Source organism: Rhipicephalus microplus, chromosome 8, assembly GCF_043290135.1.
Source record: "Rhipicephalus microplus isolate Deutch F79 chromosome 8, USDA_Rmic, whole genome shotgun sequence".
In the NCBI taxonomy this organism is placed as follows: domain Eukaryota; kingdom Metazoa; phylum Arthropoda; class Arachnida; order Ixodida; family Ixodidae; genus Rhipicephalus; species Rhipicephalus microplus.
Genome location: NC_134707.1, coordinates 2,338,384 through 2,363,842, shown reverse-complemented (window position 1 = coordinate 2,363,842; position 25,459 = coordinate 2,338,384). Strand labels below are relative to the sequence as shown.

Genomic DNA, 25,459 nt, shown 5'->3' with positions numbered 1-25,459 from the left:
TCCACAACTTCGCCGTCATTGCCCATCCTTTGACACAGCTATTGAAGAAGGACACGCCGTTTTCTTGGGGTCCTCAGCAAGCCAATTCGTTTCGCCGACTTACTGCGTTGCTCACTTCCCCGCCTATTTTAGGTCATTTCGATCCTTCAGCGCCCACTGAAGTTCGCACCGACGCCAGCGAACACGGTATTGGCGCTGTCCTCGCCCAGCGGCAACAGGGTCGAAATCGTGTAATCGCCTACGCAAGTCGCCTCCTCTCCCCATCCGAGTGCAAGTTTTCCATCACTGAGCGCGAGTGCCTCGCTCTTGTATGGGCAGTTGGAAAATTCCGACCATACTTGTTCGGCCACCACTTTTCGGTCATCACGGATCACCACTCCCTGTGCTGGTTGTCCTCCCTCAAAGATCCTCCTGGACGCCTGGGTCGTTGGGCTTTAAAGCTACAGGAATATAGCTTTGACGTGACCTACAGGTCTGGCCATATGCACCGGGATGCCGACTGTGTATCTCGCCATCCCGTCGATCCCCCTGACCTGTCAGCACACGATTCTGATGCCTGTATCTTCGCCATTTCTGATTTCATAGACATACATAGGGAACAACTCAGTGATGCCAATTTGCGGTCTATCATATGCCGTCTAGCTTCTGACACCTCGGATCCTTCCCTTCATCTATTCACGCTTCATGACGGAATTCTCTATCGGCGCAACGCAAGCACCAAAGGCCCGGAACGTCTTCTGGTAGTTCCTGCAACGCTCCTTTCCACTGTGCTCAAACAACTTCATCATGCCCCAACTGCTGGACATCTCGGAGCAGCCTGCACATATCACCGCGTACGGCGTCGATTCTTCTGGCCCGGCCTTCACTCAGTGATGCCAATTTGCGGTCTATCACATGCCGTCTAGCTTCTGACACCTCGAATCCCTCCCTTCACCTGTTCGCGCTTCATGACGGAATTCTCTATCGGCGCAACACAAGCACCGAAGGCCCAGAACTTCTTCTGGTAATTCCTGCAACGCTCCTTTCCACTGTGCTCGAACAACTTCATCATGCCCCAACTGCTGGACATCTCAGAGCAGCCTGCACGTATCACCGCGTACAGCGTCGATTCTTCTGGCCGGCCTTTACAGCTCTGTGCGTCGATAAGTTGCATCTCGTGAGTCTTGCCAGCACCGCAAGCATCCTTCATTGGCACTACCTGGCAAACTTCAGCCTATCGACATTCTAAGAGACCCGTTCTACCCCGTCGGCCTCGATCTCATTGGACCATTTTGAACGTCTCTGAGTGAGAATAAGTGGGTAGTGGTGGCAACAGACTACACGACAAGCTTTGCCATCACACGAGCGCTACCAACAAGCTGTGCTACTGATTTCACGAACTTTCTCCTTCATGACGTTATTCTCCACCATGGAGCGCCACGCCAATTGCTGACCGACCAAGGTCGTTCATTTCTCTCCAAGGTCGTATACAACATTCTCCGCTTGTGTTCCACACACCATAAACTCATCACTGCCTACCATCCGCAAAGAAATGGACTCACCGAGCGTTTTAACCACACACTGACGACAATGCTATCCATGTATGTCTCCGCAGATCATCGTGACTGGGATGCCACTTTGCCTAGCGCGATGTTTACCTACAACTCGTCACAACATGACAACGCTGGCTTTTCTCCCTTCTATCTCCTGTACGGCCGTCACCCCAATTTGCCCTTTGACAGTTTTCTGCCGTCACATACTGACACTCCTACCGAGTACGCTCGCGATGCAACTACTCGGACTCGAGCGGCCTGCCAGATTGCCCGGGATTGTCTTTCTGCCTCGCAGCTATCTCAAAAGGATCGTTACGACAGCCGTCATAGAGCTGTCTCTTACTCCCCAGGATTGTTGGTCTTGCTCTGGACTCCCCCCTGCCACGTTGGCATGTCCTTGAAGTTCCTCGCTCGCTACAACGGGCCTTACAAGGTCTTGCGCCAACTGACTGAGGTCACCTATGAAATCCCCCCCTTGGACACTCCATCTTCATCGTCTCTGCCGCCCACTGATATTGTACACGTCTCCCGCCTTAAGCCATACTTTGCCCAGGATCGCTCGCTTTCTTAAGCGCCCAGACGGCGCTTTCACCGGCGGCGGCTATATGATACAAGTCATCATTAACATCAATGAATGCACCATAAAGGCGACGAAGATGACAATTGAACAAAAGCTCGTGTGGTTGTTGCCACTCCGCCATCTTGGTTCAAGGACACTGTGTACTCCGTGTACAATCTGTAAATATATTTCTACCCTCTGCCTACTCTCAACCCGTGACGATACATTCAGGATGTGCTCGCCCTCTGCCACAAGGTTGATGACAAAATGCCGGAATCCGAAAAGGTAGCGCACATCCTCAAAGAAATCGCGGATGATGCCTTTACACACCTCGTATTCCACAGCTCTTCGATAGTGGACGACGTCATTAACGAATGCCGACGCTTTGAAGAAGCGAAAAATTGTTGCTCCCCAATTTTTGCGTCTTCCCAACACAGCTGCCACATCTACCTGCGAAGACACCAGTCTCCCTTCAGCCGCTGCTACTTCCGACAATACAGTACGCATTGCCCGCCGTGAAATCGAGGCCGCATCTTCTATTGTTGATCATGCCCGTGCCATTAACAATTCTCAAGCAACGATTTCTTTATTACAGACCGTTGTGCACCATAAACTACAGACACTCTGCCCTACAGACGCTCTGCCCACTACAGACTACAGACGCTCTGCCCAGTTAACAGACCCGACCAATTACCTAGTGTACCTGATATGTCCCTGATATGACAGACCTATCTGCTTCTGCTGAGGACGAGTCGGCCACATTTCATGTCATTGCCATAATTCCTGGAATTGGCAGCCATGGCCGCACTAGGCCAACACCCTGCGCCCACCAAATGGTTCCCACATGCCAATACACGTTGACCACAACAGTGCTTCGCTACACATGCCCGCTCAACCAAACCGCTCACCGTCGTCATTCGAACGCCTGTCTCGCTCACCTAACTGTCACCGCTCTCCCTCTCCCTCCTACCACCACCAGTCCTCGGAAAACTAACGGCCGCAGCTCTTAGAGATAAGCCTGCCTTGACGACCCGACCTGAAATTCCTCTGCGCACGCTACTCGGACACAAGAACTTGATCAACGTAAATCTAAATGGCACACCTGCAATAGCACTCATTAACACTGGCGCTCACATATCAGTAATAAACTCTAGTCTTCGTGCTCGGCTAAAGAAAGTGCTTACACTGTGGTGTCAGCCAGCTGAGCGCACTGTGAACCGTTTGCACTACGAATTTCGTCCCATCAAGATAGACGTCAAACTTCCGCAGTGCAAACACGGTGGCGAGGCACTCCTTTTCGGTCACGGAATAATTTTTCTCCGCAGAGACCAAGGAGCGGCTGGCAAAGGCCAACGGCTGCAACACGCCATCGTATTCCTGTAGGAGAACAGCTCTTAAACCCAGATCGCTCGCATCAGTTTGTACAACGAACGGTCTGGTCAGGTCGGGGAGCTTGAGCTGCGCTGTCTCCGCTATGGCGTTAGACAGTCGGAAAAACGCCTCCTGCTGCTCAAGTCCCCATTGCCACTCAGCAGACTTACCCAAGAGCTTGCTTAAGGGCACCTGCAGTCGGGCACAGGACGGAATGAAGGAACGGTAAAAGTTGACCATTCCTAGAAAGCGGCGAAGGCCACGTACGTCCTTGGGCACGGGAAATTCGAGAATAGCTCGAAGTTTCTCCCGATCCGGCTCTGTGGAGCCTTTGCCCAGCGTAAACCCGAGCAACTGAACACGGGTCTGCGCTAATTGGACCTTAGCGGGGTTTAATGTCATCCCGGCGGTCCTCACCCTCTCGAGTACATCGGCAACATGGGCCAAATGCTCTTCGAAGGTTCGTGAATAAATCACGATGTCGTCGACGTAGCACATGCAGCATGACCACTTTGCTTCCCCGAGGACGCGGTCCATAAGTCTTTGAAATGTCGCAGGAGCATTGCAAAGACCAAAGGGCATACGAGTAAACTGGAACAACCCTCTGTGGGACGTGAACGCAGTTTTACACTGGTCACGGTTACCCATCCGGACCTGTAGGTAACCTTTAGAGGTGTCAAGCGTGGTAAAGTACCGTGTATCACCCAGGTTACCTACGATGGAGTTTATTGTGGGGAGCGGATAGGCATCCTTACGAGTCACTCCATTCAGACAGCGATAGTTGACGCACAGGCGATGACTGCCATCTTTCTTAGGCACCAGCACAATTGGAGACGCCTAGGAGCTAGACGAGCGGCGAATAATGCCAGCCGCCAGAATGTCATCTAGCAATCCATAGATAATCTGCCTTTTGGCGAGACTGACGGGCCTGGGGTTACACTTCAAAGGAAGCGCGTCAGCAGTTTCGATCACATGGCTCACAAAATCGGTGCAGCCAGGTTTATCGGTGAAGAGCTCGTCGTACTGACGTAACAGTGTCGACAGACGAGCCTTCTGTGCTTCATCCAACCGAGTCGCGCAGGCGACCAAAGGATGTAGTGCCTCTTGGTGTCGTGTCGGTCGATCCACGCAGGGGTTTCGAGCCGACAAGCACGGAATGCCAGGGTACGACCCCGGAGTTGGCGCACGACACGGTTCGTGCCGCGCCTCTCGTTCCCGAAGGGGACTGTGAGAGGGCAAATGCGGTGAGCGGGGGCTTGGCCCCAAACTCTGCGCAGGGCACGTTTCCGACGCTTCTGCCGCAAAGATGACGGTAAGTGCCGGCGGGCTGATGAACGGCTTGAGTTGGCAAAATGGGCCATCACGATAGCCACCATTCCCAATGTCCACAACGATACCAGTTTTAAGGAGAAAATCCTGACCGAGAATCACTGGAACATTGAGCCCTGGAAGATGAACAAGACGGCAGCGTCTCATTCAATCTCCCCATCGGTAGTCAACCTTGCAGCGCCTGCCGAATGGGCCACGCCTTTCGCAAGGGTGAATGTCGTTCGGCTGTCCCGCAAGCGCACTGAGTGCTTCTGCAAGTGGGACAACACCTGTTCGCGAAACAACGAGGCGCTAGCGCCCGTGTCCAGCAAAGCCGAAAATTCACGGCCGGCAATGGTGACCGGAATGAACGGCGCGTGCGTATCAGCAAGAAAAGTGCTTTTCCTGCACGCAGAGGGAAGAAGCAAAGATTGGGTCGCTCGTGCATTCACGAACGACCCGGAAGCCAGTTTCCCTGCCTCGCAGGAGGCCTGGATCCGGTGCATTCCCTTGCTATGTGCCCTCTTTCACGGCAGCAGTAACAGCGCACTCCATCACGGTGTGTATTCCCAGACGAAGCAGCTTCGAGCTGTCGTGATCGGCTCGCTACGTTATCGCAGGATACGTTTCTGCGAGCCGCACCTCCCCCATTACGTTGGGTCGGAAAGCGACCCTGTGTGGAGGTTTCAGGTGGAGCAGCGCAGGCCGCCCGCCTTTGATGCGTAAAGGGATCAAGAGCGCGATCGCTCAACTCCCACGCACAGCCGGTTGCAGCCGCAAAGGCGGCGCCGAGAGGCTTTCGCCGTTGGGGAAGGGTCATGGCCCCTCTCCAAGCGCAGCACGGCTCAAGGGCATCGCTGGCTGGCGGCGGCGGGCGATAGGCACGCGCGGCGAGAATGTCGCCTTGGATGCGCTTCGCCTCGGCGGCCAACTCTTCCAAGTCCCGGAAGCGGCCGCCGCGCAGGTATGCCGAAAAAGTCGGATGTACCTGCCGTATCACCTGTTCGACGCGTTCCTCGTTCGAGGCTCGGGGCTCAGCGATAGAAATAAGTTCATCCATCGCACGTACATACTCCTGTAAATACTCGTCAGGAGCTTGTGTACGGAGCTCGAGCTCTCGCCGCATCCTACTTTCGTAGTCAGCGGGTAGGAATTCGCGCAAAAAGACCGCACGAAATTCTTCGAGGTTTGCTGCACGGTAACCGGTAAGCCGATACCATCTCGCCGCCGTGTCAGTCAGTGCAGCTGGAACAACACGTTCGAGCACCACCTTATAATCCAAACCCATCACTCTCTGATAACGTGACAAAGAGTCGAGGTAATCTCGGGCGGTGAGCTGATCACCGTATCCGCTGTATGTTGGCAAAGGCAACATAACAGCAGGGTGACCGCTTTTCGGACCAACCGAAAGCGTTTGCACAGCTCCCGAGAGTGCTTGGATCATCTGCACGGCGTTCTGCAGCAAAGTCTGCGTCGTCGCACCGGCTTTGTAGGAAGCCGTTGGTTCATTAGCGGCGCGGTCGAGCGAAGGCGAGCAGTCGCCCAGCTCAATCAGTGGGGCGGTTTCAAACAAACCACCGCCCTGCGCGCCATTCCCAGAGCAAAATAGGCTCCTAGTGGGATTGGCCTGCTGTCGAACCAAAGGCGCACTTGGTGCGGCTACCATCGACAATTCAGGCGCCTGCTCAGCGTGCGTTCGAAGTGTCGGTTGCACGGCTGATGGCGGGCAAAAGTCGGCGAGGGCCAAGGCCTGCGCCCCGTCGATTCCGCAGGGAACCGACTGCGAGCGCTGTGCCGACAAACTGCTATGCATACCGAAGGGCGCATTAGCAGTCGGAGGTGCTTGTGCGTAACGTTCGGGTAGGGCAAGAGCCCCATTCTGAAGCCACGCGCCATCTCCAAAGGGAGCGGCTAGGCGCCTCGTGTCGTCACCGCAATAGGGGGTGCCGACACGGACGGGTGCAGAAGGGTTCCCGTCAATAGAGGCAATGGCCTCCTTGTGCAACGCGGCATCCGCTAAAAGGGACAGCGGACAAAAATCCCGCGAAGCAGCCATGTTGCGACGAGCCCGAATCGTGCAGGCGAACTGACTCGCTAAGAGCAGTCAAAAGCTAGAGCTTTTGATACCGCGTTGGGCGCCAGTGTGGTGTACACGTATCCCGAAAGAGTACGGCCACCAGCGTGGGTCCGGTCTTAGCGAGCCGCAGGGCACTCGTTAACCGTCGCCGTGGTGAGAACACGATACTGCTCAAAGTCGCAACACTTTATTGTGGCCACCAAACGCAGTACAGCCCGTTGCAAAAAGGCGCGGCGGGAAAGCAAGTAGGCTTATCCACGCCACGGGCACAAAGTACTACACAGGGTGCCACGAGCACGTCTTCACGGTAAAGGTGATCCACGGAGACACCGGGACCAAGGCCCGGTTGCTCGAGCGAGGGCAAAGGCGCTCGCGTTGACTTCGAAGGGAGACGGGTCGGCGTAGCTAGGCCACGCATTAGGACACCGTACCGCCCTTCAGCCGTGCGTACGCAGTGGGGCAACAAAAGGTGAGCGTTCGCCTCGGGCGCGAGGCGCCGTCAGCGAAGTCCGACGAGCCCCAAGTGACGGACGGAAAAGATAGCGTGGCTCACCGTTTGCTGTCCCGGAGAGTATCTGACCGCTCCTGACGCAGCGCGCGAAAACCTCTCGGGAGTCCCCGCGCGCGGCGCCACAGTCAACATCCGCTTCCGGGTGAGGGAGTTAAACGTCACTCCGCTCTCCCACCACGGCAGACAGCAAAGGAGGGCAGACATGTCGGGACATGAGAACGGCAGAAAAGCGGCAAAGCCCGCGCAAGGGCAGTGGGCTAGCCTGAATTCCCACAACACCTGCTCCTATTACTGTAGTACGAGTAGCCGATGCAACGTGAGCTGTCACTGGGATGTGTGCCACCCACATCACTGTGGCTGGATGTGATACCGTATTTATTCACGTAATGATCGCACTCGCATCATGATCGCAACTCTAAATTTTGTCGCCTAAATTCGACTTTCTTTCCCCCGCGTAATGATCGCACCCTAAACTTGCCGCATCGACATGCCATGTGCCAAGTCTAGCTGAACGCGCCTATCATTGTTTCTGTGATCTAAAAGCGGGCATCACTATGCTAATGCCGTAAATTTACTGATTTAAATGAAAGCATTCTTTATTTAGATGGAAGAAACCGTTTTGACGTGCGTGACGTACTCACAACCTCCATAACTGACGCAAAGAAGAAAAAAAATCAGGTGGCTTCGCTCCACGGAGTGCTTCGCTCCGTCAGCGGCCATGTTTGTTTTGACCTCCCGCACTGTAACAGCGGCAGCCGCCTGTTGGTCGACCTGTGTTCATCCCTGAGACCACGTTTTTTTTTTGGTGTGCTTTGTGATGGCCTGAGGTCGTCGTTTCACAATGGGGCGGTATGCGAGCTTTACTGCCGGGTTCAAGCTGAAGACGCTTGACTCGGCGTCGACGAAGTCCGGATCCGATATTGGAAAAAAACAGCGCAACATCCTCATAGCTACTAACAGCACGCGATGGGCTTTCCCCGGACCCAAATCTGGCAAGTTCTCTGACATTGAAAAGGCAGTCCTCGAATACGTGAAGGACATGCGCAAGGACGGTTATGCAGTGTCATAAGACATGATATGGACGCAGGCGTGCACGGTTTCCCGGAGGCTGGGAATAGGCACAAAGGATTTCCGCGCGAGTTCCGGCTGGACGACACGCTTCATGCAGCGGAATGGACTGTCGTTGGCATTTCCAACGCGCTCGACAAAACGGAAGATGACCCTCTGTGGAACAGTGAAGACACTGCCGGTTCCAACAGGAGATCGTGCGGCGACGACATTGACGCCAGTGATGCTTCGGAGTCTGAATGAACGCTAGGGGGTCAGAAAGGTAAAAAATAAAAGGGCAGTGAGCCATGCATGTAGCTCCTGCCAAATGCATGCATTTTATTACAAAGGTGAGCCTTAATTTACTTTTATTTTTGGTTATAGCTACCGTAAGAATTTTGAGTAGGGACTTTTTTTGCGTTTCCAGTGCTCAGAATATTTTTCACAGAAAATTTACCCCGCGTAATGATCGCATCCCAAAATCGGAGTCAATTTTTTGAAAAAAAAGGTGCAATCATTATGCGAGTATATACGCTACTTCTGTTTTACGTCCTGGACCACTGCCCACATGAAATCATTCTGGGATTAGATTTTCTGTCAGGGCATTCTGCCCTAATTAACCGTTCTGCTGGTGTTGTTCAACTCGCTCTACCACACGACGTTGACCCTCCTGCTCCTGCGCCGAGGCTATGCTCCATTGAGTACATTCGCCTATTCTGTCGAGCTGTGACGTATATGAATGTTTCTTCCGATTCGCCTTTGGCCGACGAAGATAATGTCGTGTCACCTAACGCATACCTGCCAGGTTTGCAGCGCAGGCATTAGAGAGACGCAACCAAGGGGGGAGGGTCAACGGAGGGATGAAATTTTTCACACGCTTTTTCTCAAGATTTAATTTTTATGGAATTATCATGGCACAATAATGGTATACTTTTTGTAAACCGCCAACAACCTACTTTGCTGTGGTCACCACCATCAAATCTTCGACGTGGCTGAAGCCACTTTTTTCGAGAAGTCCTTCGAGCACTGTCCCGCATAACAATGTTCACTGCTGCCACTCCGACACTTCGCCAAAAGAATGTTTTTTGCACAGAGAAACTGCATGTGGAGTCCGACCTTAGCGCCATGATAGTCCAAGCTGACACTCGAAGAACAGTCCAAGCTGTTTCACTTCAGTTAAATTACTGCCCAATTTTAGTTGCGGCACATTTGGCACTTTTCAAAAGCTCTTCGGAATATGCCTGTGACTAACACAATCCGTGGCTATGACACTTGGCCTGAAGTAGTTGCCCAAGTGTCTTGTCTGACATAGAAGCATGCAACTCTGTTAGAGTCTTCTTCACAATGCTGAACTGCCACTCGCATTCAGCATCGCTGTGCGGCCTATTTTCACCTTTCAGCAGCGAGATTGTTCTCCACTGCACATCGGCCCATTCCTCTTCCAGTATATTTGTAGGAATTGTGAAAGACTGCATGTTCACAAATTCCATTTCCAATCCATTAATAGCTTGATCTCTGGTCTCTTGCTCCTTCTGTGGCAATAACGCTTGAAACCGCTCAACAAAGAAAACAACATTTTTAAATGACATCTTATCAATAGCTTCAATATTCGCAACGCGTGCATTGATCAAAGCCTCATTTCCAGAAGGAAATTTGATGCGCATGTAGTTGCATGCAGCAACCATGTACATTCTAACAGCCTCAAAAAATTCCTTTTTCTCACTTGGTTTGAGCTTTTCAAGAACACACTTAGCTTAGTGTCCAATTACCAAGACTTGGTCATCCTTTTGCACACTTCTGCTGTGGTAGTCTATCAAACAGATGTCACTGTGCTGCTTTGCAGACAGACAGCAAGCTTTGCTAAGCTCCGAGCTCAAGAACACGAACAGTCGTTCCTCACGTGTTATGCAAGTTGATCCAGTCTTGCAGACATCAGTAGCCTTAACTTTTTTCACAGGCACAGGTGTTGACTCAACAGACTTCTTTCCCTTCTGTCTGAACTGGTGCTGCTCAAGTGTCTTCAGTTAGTGCTGGCATTTTGGGAATGTCGTAGTAGGTCAGAAACTGCGGACCTGTACTGGTATCTCTTTTCAGTTCTTGAAGGAAAAAACTCAAGAGCAGTGCCCACTGATATAGGAGCCTTTCCAGGCATTTTCCCAGCGAAAGCCATTTGGTTGGAACATGCTTCAGAATCTTTCAAAAGTCCTTATTGTGCAGTTTGTGAAACTCTTTAAGCGAACTTTTTTTAGCACTTTTTTGACGCCAAAACAGAGGTCTTGCCGCAGAGATTGAGACAGCAGAAGCAGGTTGGTCTTTTTAATAGAACGCGCAAGCGAGTTCTTCTTTTTCATCCATTTCATAGTCCTTCATGGCACATGCATGACTGCCATCGTCTTTCTTGATCAAGCACGTGACATTCGCCTCCCTCCGAAAGAGGCATCGTCCCGATGCGCAACTTAGGCGCTCTACCAGGCGTATGAAGTGTTCACGCCAACACGGTAACCAGGAGCTAATAAACTTGATAAATATGGTTTCATACGCACGACGCGCACGACTCCGGGTGAATGCTTTTGGCGCTTAGAACTACAGTCAGTGTCGGGAACAACTTCATAGTTCACATCGTTCAGGCGTCGCGTGACGCTGTATGGGCCAAAGTACCGTCTTCGCAGTTTTTCAGACAGTCCACGCCAACGTATCGGAATCCAGACGCAGACCTTGTTGCCTGGTGTGTAGCTAATAAACTTGTGTCGGGGGTCGTACCGTTGTGCATCTTGACGCTGTTGATGACAGATGCGCACACGCACGAGCTGTCTGGCTTCCTCGGCGCGCTGAGTGAATTCTTCGGCGTCTACATGAATGTCGTCACACTCATGCGGCAACATGGCGTCCAACGTTTTTGTGACTTCGCGGCCATAGATCAGACTGAACGGTGTCTTTCCAGTGGTTTCTTGTCGAGTGGTGTTATAAGCAAAGGTCACGTACGGCAATATCTCATCCCAGTTTTTATGTTCTGTGTCAACGTACATACTGATCATGTCTGTGAGGGTCCAATTGAGGCGCTCCGTCAGTCCGTTTATCTGCGGATGGTATGCAGTTGTTCTCCGGTGAGCTGTACCACTGAGTCCAAGAACTGACTCCAAAAGCTCTACAATAAAGGCAGGCCCTCTGTCTGTGATCACTGCTGTCGGAGCGCCATGCCGAAGGACGACGCTTCCGATGAAGAATTGAGCGGCCTCTCCTGCTGTGCCACGCTGCATAGCTTTAGTCTCCGCATAACGGGAGAGGTAATCGGTGGCCACAATTATCCATCTGTTCCCTGTTGTGGAAGTTTGAAAGGGGCCCAGGAAATCCATTTTAATTTGGGTGAACGGCTTTGCTGGTGCTTCGACTGGATGTAATGACCGGCTGGCATGCTGGGCGGCGCTTTGCGCCTTTGGCAGCCGGTGCAAGTTCGCACGTGATGGTTAACAGCAGCAGGTAACTTTGGCCAGAAGTACTTGCATCGTAGTCGGCACATTGTTGGGGTGTAGGGTGGTCCCCTACTTTGTGGCAAGAGTGGTGACCGCCTCCTTCGGAGCTCCGTGTAAAAAGACGGCGGGCTATAACAGCCAAAGACATTTTGTAAATAGTGCGGAATCTTGAGTAGAATCATGAGCTGATTCATGAACCGAATCTTTGTTGTACATATTGCGGCACCTTCTGAATCACTGTACAGTTCCTATCTTTCTTCTATAATGCAAATCCTCGTTCTACCTCTCTTAACACGTCCTCTCACTAGTGAAGATCGGCCATGCGGATGACGACGAGGAGCTAGCAACTTTAAAGAGAACCAGCCGTACCTGCCATCATCAACTTCTCTACCCTTTACAGAGCCGACGCGTACGCGAAGGAAGCAAGACAGAGAGAAAGAGAAATGAAAAAAAAAAAAAGGAGTTTCGCAAGTTGGAAATTGTGCAGTCCAAGCCCTCTCGCTCTGGCCTTTTTTTCGAGCGTTTTGGGCTTTGATGGAGGCGTGGTGCCACGCGGGCGAAGGACGCTCGCGGGCGGAACTCGCGGGCGGAGCCGCGCTAGTCGTGCTGCCGTGGTGATCGCGGGGTGAGTGGGGGGTGAGGGAAAAGTGCTGAAGCGCGCACCTTACAGCTCCCGCTCCGTTCGATATATCCGAAGGCGGCTAAAAATACAGTTCGATATAAACATGCGAATTTTCATACTTTTACAAAGGAAGTTCAAGGGGATAACTTGCAAGTTCGATATACCCAAAAATTCGATATATGTGGGTTCTATATACACGTGTTCATCAACTGTAGCCCGTCTTGAGGCTCATCGAGCAAAAGTACTTTGTGTTGTGGAGTCGGTCCAGGGCGTCGTCTACACGTCCTTCTTTGTGATTTTGTTGAGGCGGCAGTAATTGACGCAAAAACATAGGGTCCCGTCCTTCTCTACTAATACCATGGGTGACGCCCACGGACTCTTGGACAACTGAGTAATGTCGTCGCGTAGCATTTCGTCAACTTGTTTCTTCACGGCGTGGCGTTTGTGCGTCGAGACTCGGTACGGGATTTCTCAAACTGGTCGGGCACTTTCTTCTGTTATGATGCGATGTTTCGCAACTGGGGTTTGTCAAATTCTCAATGATGACGAGAAGCAGTCCGTGAATCGCAAGAGCAGGGACTTGAGCTGGCCTTGCTTGCACTTCCAAAGACTCGGGTTGATGTCGAAATTTGGTTCGGAAACTCGATTCGTCAAAGCAGCATCGGGAGCATTGAAGAGAGAGAGTGAAGTGCTGACCTCTACGAATTCATCGATGTAGGCGACCGTCATACCATAGTTAATGTGCCTCTATTTGTGACTGAAGTTTGTCAGCACCACCTTTGCTTTGCTGTAATGCAGCTCAGCTATGCCTCTTGTGACGCAGGTCTGACGGTTTATAAGAAGGTGCTGATCGCCCTCGACGATGCCTTCAAGGTTTTTGGCTTTTCCGGTGCCAACGGAAATGACGCTGGAGGAAGGCGGCATGGTGACCTGCTCTTATAGCACATTCAATACGTGATTTTTTTGCATTGTAGGGGTTGGCAGCATGTTTTCTGAGGTTAGTGTGATTGGCTCAGACGTCAGGACAATGACAGCACCGTGTTGACTTAGAATGTCCATTCCAAGTATCACATCCCTGGAGCGATTTTGTAAGATTACAAAGCGCGCAGTAAAAGTCTGGTTATTGATGATGACTCTAGCTGTAGAGACTGCAGTCGGCGTTATTAAGTGACCCCCAGCAGTCTGAATTTCGGGGCCTTGCCATGCAGTCCTCACTTTTTTCAACTTCGTCACGGAAGACCCACTGATGAAAGAATAGTCGGCTCCAGTATCGACGAACGCAGTGACAAGGTGGCCGTCAAAAGTTACGGCGAGGTCGCTGGTTCGTCGTCGTGCGTTACGGTTTGGTCGTTGCATCGGATCATGGCTACGTTTTCTTCAGGCTGCGAAGATTTGACGTCAAGACCCTTTTCGTTTTGCGGCGGGTGCTTTCGATTTCGTGGTGGCGGCATAGTCGTCAGTGCCGGAGTATCTTGAGTAGTTCGTCGTACAGCAACCGCACCTCTATCGGTTGCTGCGCTTAGTTTTCCCGAGTAAGGGCTCAGAGATCGACCCCGAACAGGGTTGCTGTATCGCCCGCGGTGTGGTAAGGCGTAGCGGCCTGGCGACAGCGAACGATAGGGTTGTCAGGGTGTCGACTGCGCTCCCACAAAGTAGTCGGCGATGTTATACGGTCGTTCACCCAATTGTGGACATGGCGCATAGATGTCGAACCCCCTTGGACCCATCTGTCAATACTGGCAATGATGGTAGGTGTGCCCGGCCTCACCGCAGTGGTGGTAGAGCGGGCTGTTGTCAGGCGTATGCCAAACGTCGGGTTTTCTCGGCGTGTTGCACTGGCCCGCTGGCGAATGGTAGTATGTCAGAGGTAGTGGCGGCATCTCGCGGCGGAAGTGCGACGGGGCGGGTCCTTGACGTGCGCGTGGCAGAGGGGTGCGACGGCGGGCTGCAGCAGCATAGCTCATGACTTGAGGTTGCGGATGCGATGTCTCAGGGATACCCATTGATTGCTGAATTTCCTCTCTGACGATGTCTGCGATCTATGGAACTTGAGGCTGACATGACGGGAAGATTCGGCGAAGTTCTTCGCGCACTACAGCCCCTATGGTCTCGGGCAGATCATCGAAGCATAATGTTTGTATTTCTGCATAGCCTGTAGCCGAGCAGCGGTTGAACTGTCGTGTGCGCATTTCGAGGGTTTTTTCAGTAGTTGTCGCTTCTGTTAGAAATTCTTGGACGGTCTTCGGTGGGTTTCTCGTCAATCTCGCGAAGAGCTCCTGTATGACCCCTCGCATGAGGAAACGAGCTTTCTTCTTCTTAGGCATGTTCGGGTCAGTGTGATGGAACAGGCAGCTCATTCATTCTGTGAAAATGGCAACATTTTAATTTGGTAGCTGCACCCGGCTCTCTAGCAAAGCAGCGGCCCTCTCATTGCGAGCGACGCTCGCAAACGGTTGTAGGAATGCGCCGCCGAAGACATCCCACGTTTGAAGCGCAGACTCCAGATTTTCGAGCCAGGTCTTTGCGGTGTCTTCCAGGTAAAAGTACACGCTATGGAGCTTTTCTTCAGTGTCCATGTGGTTGAGGGCGGCCACGCGGTCGTATGTCTTTAGTTATGTCTCCGGGTCTTCGAACGATGACCTGCGGAAAGTTGGTGGTTCCCGGGGTTGATGCATGAAGATCGCGTGCCGTGATGCAGCGGTTGACATTGTCGCCACAGTCGAGATCGTGGTCTTGGTCTTTCGTGCCTTGTTTTGTAGAGGCCCGTACTCCTGTGGTAGACCTTGCTGCCGGAGGCTTGTTCGCTGCTCCTGGTTGGCATCGATGTCTTCTCCGTGACGTGTGCCGAGTTTACGGCTTGATGGGGGCTGAACGAAGCATACATGAACGAAGCAGCACCTCCACCAGATGTCACGGGTTCGTGACATGTCTGAAGGCAGAATACTGGATGGTCCGATCAAACTATTTATTAGGGCGAACCTGTGCCCGGTAAACGGAAAGTCGGGTCACAGTAGCACACTTGCACTGATTGCGGCAAATGCAGTGTTGACCACCGATCAACTGACAAGCAGCGCGGCGTGTCGGCATTTATACCCTTGCCATCGAATATTCTAGCTTTATTGCTAGTGGCGACGTAGGTTCCAGAAAAATTTGTCATGTTCACAAAGTGGGCGGAGTCTTAACAAGATGATTTACTACAGCCTCGAAGCTTCTTAAACATTGTAGGCACGGTTTAGGCTGAACGTAGTGTAACGGGGCAATAACAAAGCTTGAGAAAGGAATGTGGCAATACAGAGAACTTAGTTTGAAATCCATACTTGTTCTTTGTAGATAAAATAAAAAGGTTATAAAAAAATATATAGGCAACAAAGGCATACTGGGCAGAGGCCAGATGCCTGAGAAGTCAAATATCACAAGACAAACCTAAGATCACAATTCTTGGATTTTTTAGAAACGTAAAAAGAAGGTGAAACTTAAAATGCAGTTTTCTCAATACTGTTTTTTTTTGGCATTATGCTTGGCTCGTGGAGCAGATATGTTGGCAACCACTGCACAGATTTTGATTCCATTTGTTTTGTAACGCTCCTCGAACTGTGCTTCAGGGGGCTACAATTTTAGTTTTTCATTTTACTCTCTAAGGAATTTTTGTAAGGTTTCTCAAAAAAAAAAATTATCTTAGAAACGCAGTCCCCTTCAGCATACATTAGGCTGTGCATTCAGTAATTACCAACTATTTTCGTCATTTTATAAATCGGCCAGCCCCTCTACGAAGCTCAATGAAGAAATAATTTGTATCTCATTAGGTATTTGTGTCATTGCCTCGAAATTTTTATGGAAGCACTGCGAGGCCATTTTTAGTGTCTGTGCCAATTTTCATCAACATCCAACAAGAAACAGTAAAGTTCGTTTTGAAAGGCACATACCTTCTTAAGGAATCATGACTCTGAAGTGTTCATGCTGCACGTACGTAAATATTTGCTGAAGCACTATTGCATTAGCCATTTAAATAAAAATGTGGACGTAGTTTTCACAGATGCGCGAGTATGTATACCTTAGGCTAAACTTTTCAGCTTGGCTCAAGTTGGCTTTTTTTTTTTTTTGCTAGCTTTCTCAATTTTCTGGCTCTTTTCGGTCGTTTCAACCTGACAACCCTGACCGGCGATAATGGCCTCCCCATGATTCCATGGGCTCCCCAAACCTTACGGGCTTCTATTCTTTTTTTTTTTTTTGTTAAAAATCTCAAGCATAAATACAAATGTATGCAACAAATACCGTTCTGCCTTCCCTGGTCTTCGAATTGCGTTAGTCACAGGTATACAGCTCGGCAGTTGCTTAATTCGCAGCTTCTACATGCCGAAACGAAGATCTCGTTACGACACAGGCCATAGTTAAGACTTTTGATTGATTTTCACTATCTGAGGCTCTTTATCGTAAATGTCCAATGATTATGTTCAATCAATTAGGCCTGCGGTATAACCTGAAACTATCCTTTCTTAATAAGAGGGATCGTTCAAAGTGTAAATTGACACGTCCTAGAACACAAAGGAAGCATCGATAACAACTTACAATCTGCGTCAGGAAAGATGATAAGGGGGCTCTTTCCACCCAACTCGAGTGAAACTTTCTTGAGGTTAGAGTGGCCAGAAGCCTGTAAGATCAGTCTTCCCACCTGAAAAAGGAGTAATGGAATGATCAGGTAGGCGGGAATGCGGATAGAGAGCATTGTGTGTGCATTTCGAAACAGTGCAAAAGAGGAATGATACAGAAAACTTCACAACACTGGTGCTGACTAACAAGTGATGGCTTTATAGTTTCGGCGCAAAGCCGAAGCGACGAATGCGATACGAATACATCGGGCTGTTATATTAAGTAAAGCTAGGAGATTTAGAGGAACCATACAAAATATACTGAACACGGTCGATTGTGCCTGAATTGACATTAATGCAGTAACCACAATATCTAAACAGGTGGCGTTGTGAATAGTTGACAGCGTGACGTCCGACAGGAGGCAAAGCCCAAGTTCAGCATCGACAAATGCGCCAAGCCCCTGGTTTTCACCTCGAGGTACATTAACATTGAAGTCTCCAGTGAGTGACTATCACTGGCACAAGCTGTACAGCAAAAACTTCATGACGTCAGTCCACAAGGTTCCTGGTGAGATGTACGCTGTTGCGACAACGAAGCCTTGCGATGATTTAACGGCGCAAGTGTCACCAAAACTCATCTGAGGCAGTGAGTGGTCATCTGAGACAGACCTTCTTAAGTGGTTTTGGAGGCGCACATTTCGATGGGCATCGAATTCACAGGCACGACAGGATCAGCAGTTTCTAGAATAGTCTTGGACTTGACAGGAGCAATCTTTTCTGTTGCTTCAAAGCGAAAGTGGAGCTACAGACATTTTACAATGCCCCTTCCAGTGAACCCACCCCTCCAATGATCAAGCCATTGGATATATCAATATTTAGAGAAAGCATTTATGGCTTGTTTGAACACAGAAAAGACAAACAGGGATATATCGAACTCGAAGGGGATCGCGAATTAGTTCGATATATGAAAAATTTGATATAGAAAAATAGAGGCCTTGAGAGCTTACTTGTAGCGCATCATCCCCTACAATAGGTGCATTCAAGAATTACAACTAATACCGCACACATGCCGCAACAGAATATTTTAATATCGCTTATCTTGGCCTGCTTCTTCATTTTTGAAATAAAGTTGAAGACGCTAGTCTCTATCTTACCAAGGCTGTTTAGGCGCGACAGTCCAGTTCCCTCCATGTCGCCAATAAAACGACAAATGATGCCGAACCCTACCGCTACTTCAGCGGCAGATTACACATGCGAAGCCAGCGCCTCTTCCGGACGATCCTCGTTACTTGAGCTCTCGGCCTGCGCATCCTGGGTCCCTGCGACTGCAGCTACGATGTCCTCGTCAGCGAGGCTCACAATGACCTGGACATCGCAGTCCGCTTCCACGAAGTCGTGTGCAGACACTTCGTGTGAAACTGCTGCCGGGAAGCGGAACGACAACTTGCAAAACGCGTCTTCTCTGCGCTTGTCGTCGTCGTTTTCACAGGTTTACGCAAGTTACGGCATCTCGAAACCTGCCTTGCAGAAGCAGCTGACCACCATGTCCGTCTTCACGTGTCGCCAGGCATTAAATATCTCCATTAAAAATCTTCAGAAAACTTCGCGAAGATTTCCGGCCTCTTCTTTGTCATCCATAGCTGGTTGTCCTGGCTGCTGACAGCTTCGCTTTCGCCAGAATTGGCTTTGCCAACGATGTAGTAGCGCTGTTCAGATCAAAATCCACCCGGTGTAGGAGTGCAGCAGTAAACTATATGGCCTTGGGTGTCAGCATTGGGCCATCGACCGGAATGTTCGTCACGCTCACTTTTAAAATCCAGGCACAGAGTGCCTTTTCTACATTCCCGTAGGCAGAACCGCGCACATGACAGGCTCCCGACGTTCACTGCTCCACCGCCTTTGCTTTGATATCTGCTTTGTTCTTTAACAAAATACTCAGAGTGCTCTGTGATATCCGAAGTTGTCCTCAACGGTCGAACATTTCTCACCCACCTCAACAGACTGAATAGCCTTCAACTCCTTTCCAAGGTCCAAAGTCTTGCGCTTCTTGACGCTGGTGATAGCTACATGAGAAGTCGACAACTCAAGGAGTCCGCAGCGGTTTTCGCACAACACGAATGCAAAATAGCAATGCTGCACATGAAATGGTACGTAAGGGACGCGACAGCGGAAGCAACAAAGCGCTTGTGAGGCGATGGCCACCTGCGAGGGCAAAGGCAAAAGGCACGAGCTGTAGTTGGCTGATCAAACCTCGTAAAACAGCAAAAAATAAATAAATAAGCAAATTTAAAAAAGGCAAAAGGAGGAGGACGTCGGCTTCTTCGTTCCTGCTCTCCGAGCCGACGTGTATGCGAAGAAAACATGAGAAAGAGAAAAAAAAAGGGGGGGGGGGGGGGCGTTCCCCAAGTTGGTAATTGTGCAGTCTGAACCCTCTCGCTCTAACCTTTTTTCGAGTGTTTCGGGTTTTGACGAAGGTGTGGGCCGCGCGGAAACCACCGGGTGTGCGAGTGCCAAAACGCGTCTTCCAATTCGCGTGCGGAGCCACACTGCCGCGAATTTTTACGTTTTTACTAAGGAATTTCATGGGGATAACTTACGAGTTCGATATAATCGCGTTCAACTGTGCATACTTTGTTCAAGTATGTTTCTTTTGAGTTTATTGACAGTGAGCCAGTGGTAAATGGTGTATATACATAGCTCACTATTAGTTAGACGGATAGTGTGAGCGGCGTGGCTATAGTAGGTCAATGCAGCGAGCTGAGGAGCGACAGGTCACTGGTTCGAACTTTTTCTTCCGATTTATTTTTGTGCCTTTTATAGATATATACTTGCATATACCTATCGTAGACATGACAGCGACGTCAAAAATCAGGCGAGAATGTCCATATAATTGTTATTGCAATAAAAAATACCTACACATCCCGGAGGTCAATGGTGATAAGTGGTCCGGAGGTGAACTGTGAATCCTCCACACATTTTTCCCAATCGATCATCATGTAAAGACGTGACGGTACAGTATACACAGAAAGCTATTTTACTGGTCACCACAAATAGCAGCAAAAGCCATAAAGTTTTCAAAATATACACTAGAAAGAACGCTGGTGCTAGTGTCTATGGGAGCTGCAATGCATAGCGCTTCGGCAAGCATAGAAATTATGGTTATGACGCGGATTAGCTTAGTCTTCACACTATGTTCATTCTGGCTTCTTGTGGCTTGAAGCTGCTTTGCTGCGAAACAATGGGCAAATGTTCGGCAGCTATGATTCACAACCTTATTCATTTAGGCTTTCCACTTCAAATAAGGTCACGAAATGAAACAAGGTTTATTCTTTCTTTCGAAACAAAACCAAAACACAGCAATAAACGAAGCCACACGCGCGTTCTCCACCCGCAAGCACAAAGGCTAGACAAATCCAAATCCATGTCATACCCATAATTCCAATGGTTGCTCAACGATCACAGACCAGAATTCTCTCTGGTTAATTTTAGCAAACTTTACACCGTAAGCTTTGGGCGCTGCCTCAAGATCCGCTTGCCGGCGCTTCCATCTAAATCCCACTTCGCAGGCTCTCGCCACTTCCGGGTCCGTCATTCTTGACGAGTGCAAATATATGCTATTAAATGTGAAGTGTCTCATAACATTTATAAGATCCGCTTGCCGCCGCAGCACAAGAAACCCAGCCTGCTCCCATATTTTTGCGTTTCAAATAAACGTTCACTCGCGTAAAGGATACACAGTTTTGCTTTAAACCGTTCTTCCAGCACCCGCGTCGACACCAGTTTCAGCCGAGTCAAAGGCGTGCGCACCACTGCTGTTTCGCATGCCATCATGGTTCCCTTCGGGGAGATGGTTCATAATTTTTTATTAGAAAAACCGACTTCTCACGCTGCACATTAGTTCACTGGCCACCCCGTCTTATAAATACACTAGAGACAACTCTAGCGCTAGTGCCTATGGAAGCTGCAACACAGGATGCTTCAGCGAGCATGGGAATGATAGATAGTACACTTGTCTAATCTTCGTACTTCTGGCTCCGCTTGGAGCAACGCCGCGATGAGCGCCAGCGTCAGCGCATGTAACACCGCCACCAGTGTAAGCGCTAGCACCTGCTGCTTGGCATCTGCACATGGTTCCCTTTAGCGGGAGATAGTAGTTAGATGCTAAGCAGCTCTTTCACTAGCTTGTGCAATGCTGCCCCTCTGTACAAACGCGCCGCGTGCCAGAGGTGTTGGTGCGGTGCCAAGTATGTCACGCTGCTGCTGCGCGTTGACGTAACGCTCCCCTCGCAGTGAGCACCGACATCACTCTCTCCCTCACCTGCTGTGCGCTCGCCGTGATGCCCGCAGTTGCCGCCTCGTCTGTTTGCCCGCAACACCTGCCGAGACCACCGCTCGCTGTAGATCAAGGCGAACCTACGAGCGAACATTATTTCAAGGCCATCCAGTTCTTGCTTTTAGCCAAATGGCTAGGGCGGTTAAACGTCTTGTTTGAGATGCTATAACTTAAGCATCGAGTCTGAATTCCAGGTGGCTTCTTTTGGATATTGATAACAGACCACGGAATGATATTTTTTAAAATCTTGGGGTTATTAATTTACATGTAATATGACGTGTGACTTGACGTATAGGTTTTTGGGATGACAAGGTATATAGGTAAAAAGAAAAGGGGGATGTATTGAACAGTTGAGTTTTGGTGTGCGTGAGGACCTTCGGAATTCATTACATGTGTTTCATTACTTTTTCCCTTTCATATACTTAGTGTTTGGAAATCAGGACATTTGGACAATGTAGAGAACTGTATCGTGGACATATATGTGCTGAATTTGTGGGTAGTGCAAAATGTGAATGTAACAACAGTTTTTTTTTCTAAAAAAAAACTTAAATGAAAGGCAGGCCTGTGTGATGAAGGGAGTGTGCATTTAAAGTATGCGCCTTGGAAAAGGAAGCAAAAGGAAAAAAATGGAGAATGGATGCGAACGGTGGCTGAGACAGAAGACGATGTAGAAGTAGCGTTGAGGACGAGAATATGTGGTGCGAGCGATCGACGTGCAAGTGGCCCAATGCGAAGTTGCCCTGGAGATTCCAGAAACCAATGGCTGGGCCCTACGCAACTTCAGCATTGCCAATTGGAACTGGACAAGTGGGCCAGAGTTCGAGAGAGATCTTCAGATGACGAAGAGTAAGAAGAGTTCGAAGAGGACGTGGCGAACGGAAGGTTGTCACCGGACCTGGTGCTGAAGATGGGCTGTCGGGTGTCGGACCCGACCCTCAAGGACTTCAACCGGCCGAGACTTCCTGGTGCTGCATTCCCGCTCGAGGGGACCCTGGCCACCTGGTTCTGAACTTCAGCCTAGGGCCTGCGGAATTTGGTGCTGACAGGCAAGCAACAGCAGTCGGGCTACGGGTCCAAGCTGTATATCGAGCCGCCAGGCCGAGTTGTCTTTGGTTTGTTGGCACGCAGCTAGCAGCCAGCGTTCCCCCAGCCAGCCAGCGTCCTAAGCCGGAATCACTGCATTCCGGTTTGCTCATGGTCACCCAACTTCAACGTGTTGGTGAGACTGTACTGATATTTTGCCCTACTCAACCACTCACCTGCATTTGGACTTTAGGTTTAGTAGAAGACTTTGAACTTTGTTGTTGGGTGTTTATGTATGTGTTTCGCCATGTACAGTTAACTGTTTATTAAGTGTTTTGTTTTGTGGGGCATTTCGGTGTCTTTACTTCTTAATCAAAATTTCCGTGTGGGTTATGTTAAAAAAACCCAAGGCTTTGCCCGTCTTTAAAGGAGCACTGACATCAAATTTACTCATGTGAAGATTTTTGCGTCAATGAGTAGCTATTAACCACCATTTGAGACCTAAAACGAATCTGTGTGACGAATGAGTATCAGTAATATTGATTAATATATTTGTTATCGAACGCGGTTCAAAATGGCTGAAAAGCCCGCTAAATTGTAGTGCTGGCGGCGCTACCTCACGGCCACGTCGAGGCCGCTGCACAGCTGATGCCGTTTTCACAAAAAATGGTGATGTCACACTGGCGTTTCGTCTGCTAAAAGCGCACGTACAGTCGGACCAGCTGTGTCTCTGAAAGCAAAGACATGCCTCTGTCGCAAACATCATCGTCCTCGCTGTCAACATCGGCAAGTGATGATGACAGCGACCTGGAATTGGGTATCGCCTCAATTCGCAACCATCCTTGCTTGACAAGCTCCACGTTAAATGCAATGTATTTATTAGTCCCGCCCGTACTTTCAGAGTTCAGGAACACCAACTACGCACATCATGTTGCGGATGTTTGGCGAATGAATCGCTGCTTTCAGCTGCAGCAGTGACTCGCTAGAAATAGCCCCGGCCTCGAGAAAAGGCCTCGTAGTGCCAGTGAAACCCAACTGATTCGCCAACACAGGATGTACCCTGTAGCAGCTCACTGCAAAATGAAGGAAGCGAATGTGGCTGTTCTTCACAAACGTTCAGTCCTGTCCAACGGCACGTACGAAGTCAACCCACTGGCTACGTTGACATTCATGGCTTGGTAAGGCATGAAACGCCACGCACTTTCCACTTTTTTTGCGCATTGACGTGCAGATTCTCACTACGCAGCGGTTCCCAGACATTTTGGCACGTATTGTCGCTCTGAATGACCGTACTAACACGCAGTGGAGCACTACGCAAATCAGTCGATGCGACACGACGAATAGCACGCTTCAACACAGCAAGGAGAGCCACTAGTGAGAGCATAGTTGGGAGTCTGCTCAAAACACTCTCAGAGATCGTCGACGTCATCGTTACTAGCGTATCGTCACACAGGATGGTATTTGTGGAATGTATCACACCGAGCATGTAGCACTAATGTTAATGCCGCAGGGCAGTCTATTTTTCATTTTTTCTCTTTAGTTTTTTACACTGTTTGACGTCGAGACAAACTAACTTCGCCATGGACGCCATTTAAATTTGGCCAAGAAGACCTACGCATACCAAGTGATCAAATGCTGGGCACATCTCGATCTTGAAATTTCATGTCAGTGCTCCTTTAAGACTCTCACAGGCTGAAACTTTGAGAGCTCTTACTAACACAAGAAAAAAAACCTACATTGGGCCTGCACATCCATCGGACAAAAAAAGTGTGTCCACGCAACCCTTGCACGGCATAGGCGAAGGGCCACGAGCTATATCGAAACTGCCAGATTAGTGAAATTGAGTTTAACACTCGTAACAAAGCCCGATGAACAAGTATTTAACTACAGCATAAAGGTGAGCTAGGTCAGTTGTTCTGGATTCATTTAAAAACCGCATGCATTACGAAGGATTGGGTGAAGAAACCGAAACTTCGAGCAGAAGAGCTGTCGATAGAGACCGGAAGTGTGAATTAATGTTTGGTATTTGAATGGCATAAAACAATATAAACAGTTAAAATATTTACTTATTAAACATAAAATAAGCAACGGAAGTAATAATATGAGGCTGTTTCTAGCTGTTATAACATGAGCCAATCGCGACTTTGGGTTAACTACGCAGTGATTTTGAGTAGGACACGTAATTGCACAAGAGAAATGAAATCAATTTTCAGTTGACTTTGATATTTATTGTGAATTCCAAGCAGCGTGCTGTGCTATAATATTAGGCTCGCGTGTTGTCGGGAGCCTCTACTATCTATCGACAGCATTTTCTGACCATGCTCAAGAAGTGTTGCAGGGCCCCTTTAACGTCCCAAAACCACCATATGATTATGAGAAATGCTGTAGTGGAAAGCTCCGCAAATTTCAACCATCTGGAGTTTTTCAATGTGCACCCAAATCTGAACACCCGAGCCTACAAAACTTTCACCTCCATCGAAAATCTAGCCGTCTTAGCCGGGATTTGATCCTGCCACTTGCGGAAGGGAAAACAACATGCACGTGCCACCCACCTAGGCAAGGCACATGATGAAAACACAGCAGGCTTGTAGCATAATGACATCGTATCCAAGTAAGTCAACTCCAACTCAAGCAGCACAAAAAAAGCTGTGCCAACACACTAGTCACCATTTTTACAGATAGAGAAATCTCCAGCCATCTCTCTTCTACGAAAATCGTTGAGCCTAAGCGCGGTGGTCGTGCAGCAAAACTGCAGGGTGCCGCCACAGGCGGCACAGTGGGCAGACAAATGGGAACACGGTGGGGATATACGGTGTACCCTTTAAGAAGCTATGGTGCTCATGCAGGCAAATGCTGAGGCAGTGCCCCATTTGCCCCACATATAAGCCTTACCATATATTAACATAATGGTATACTCGTATTGCTTTTGCTTTTGCACAACCCGTAATGCATGCAGTGCTTGACTGTGAGCATTCTGCTATATGGCATATTCCCACCATAGGACAACCGTTTTCCAAAAC

General features: G+C 49.6%; 1 protein-coding gene across 4 annotated transcripts in view; it reads right to left on the bottom strand.

The window, feature by feature from the left end:
* LOC119163944 (aldehyde dehydrogenase, mitochondrial) overlaps positions 1-25,459 on the bottom strand; it is a 153,139-nt gene that overhangs the window by 28,229 nt on the left and 99,451 nt on the right. For all 4 annotated transcript variants that reach the window (XM_075870767.1, XM_037416031.2, XM_075870766.1 and 1 more), the window contains one exon: positions 17,064-17,166. In XM_075870767.1, coding sequence (XP_075726882.1) covers positions 17,064-17,166 — 103 coding nt within the window. The remainder of the gene's footprint in view (positions 1-17,063; positions 17,167-25,459) is intronic.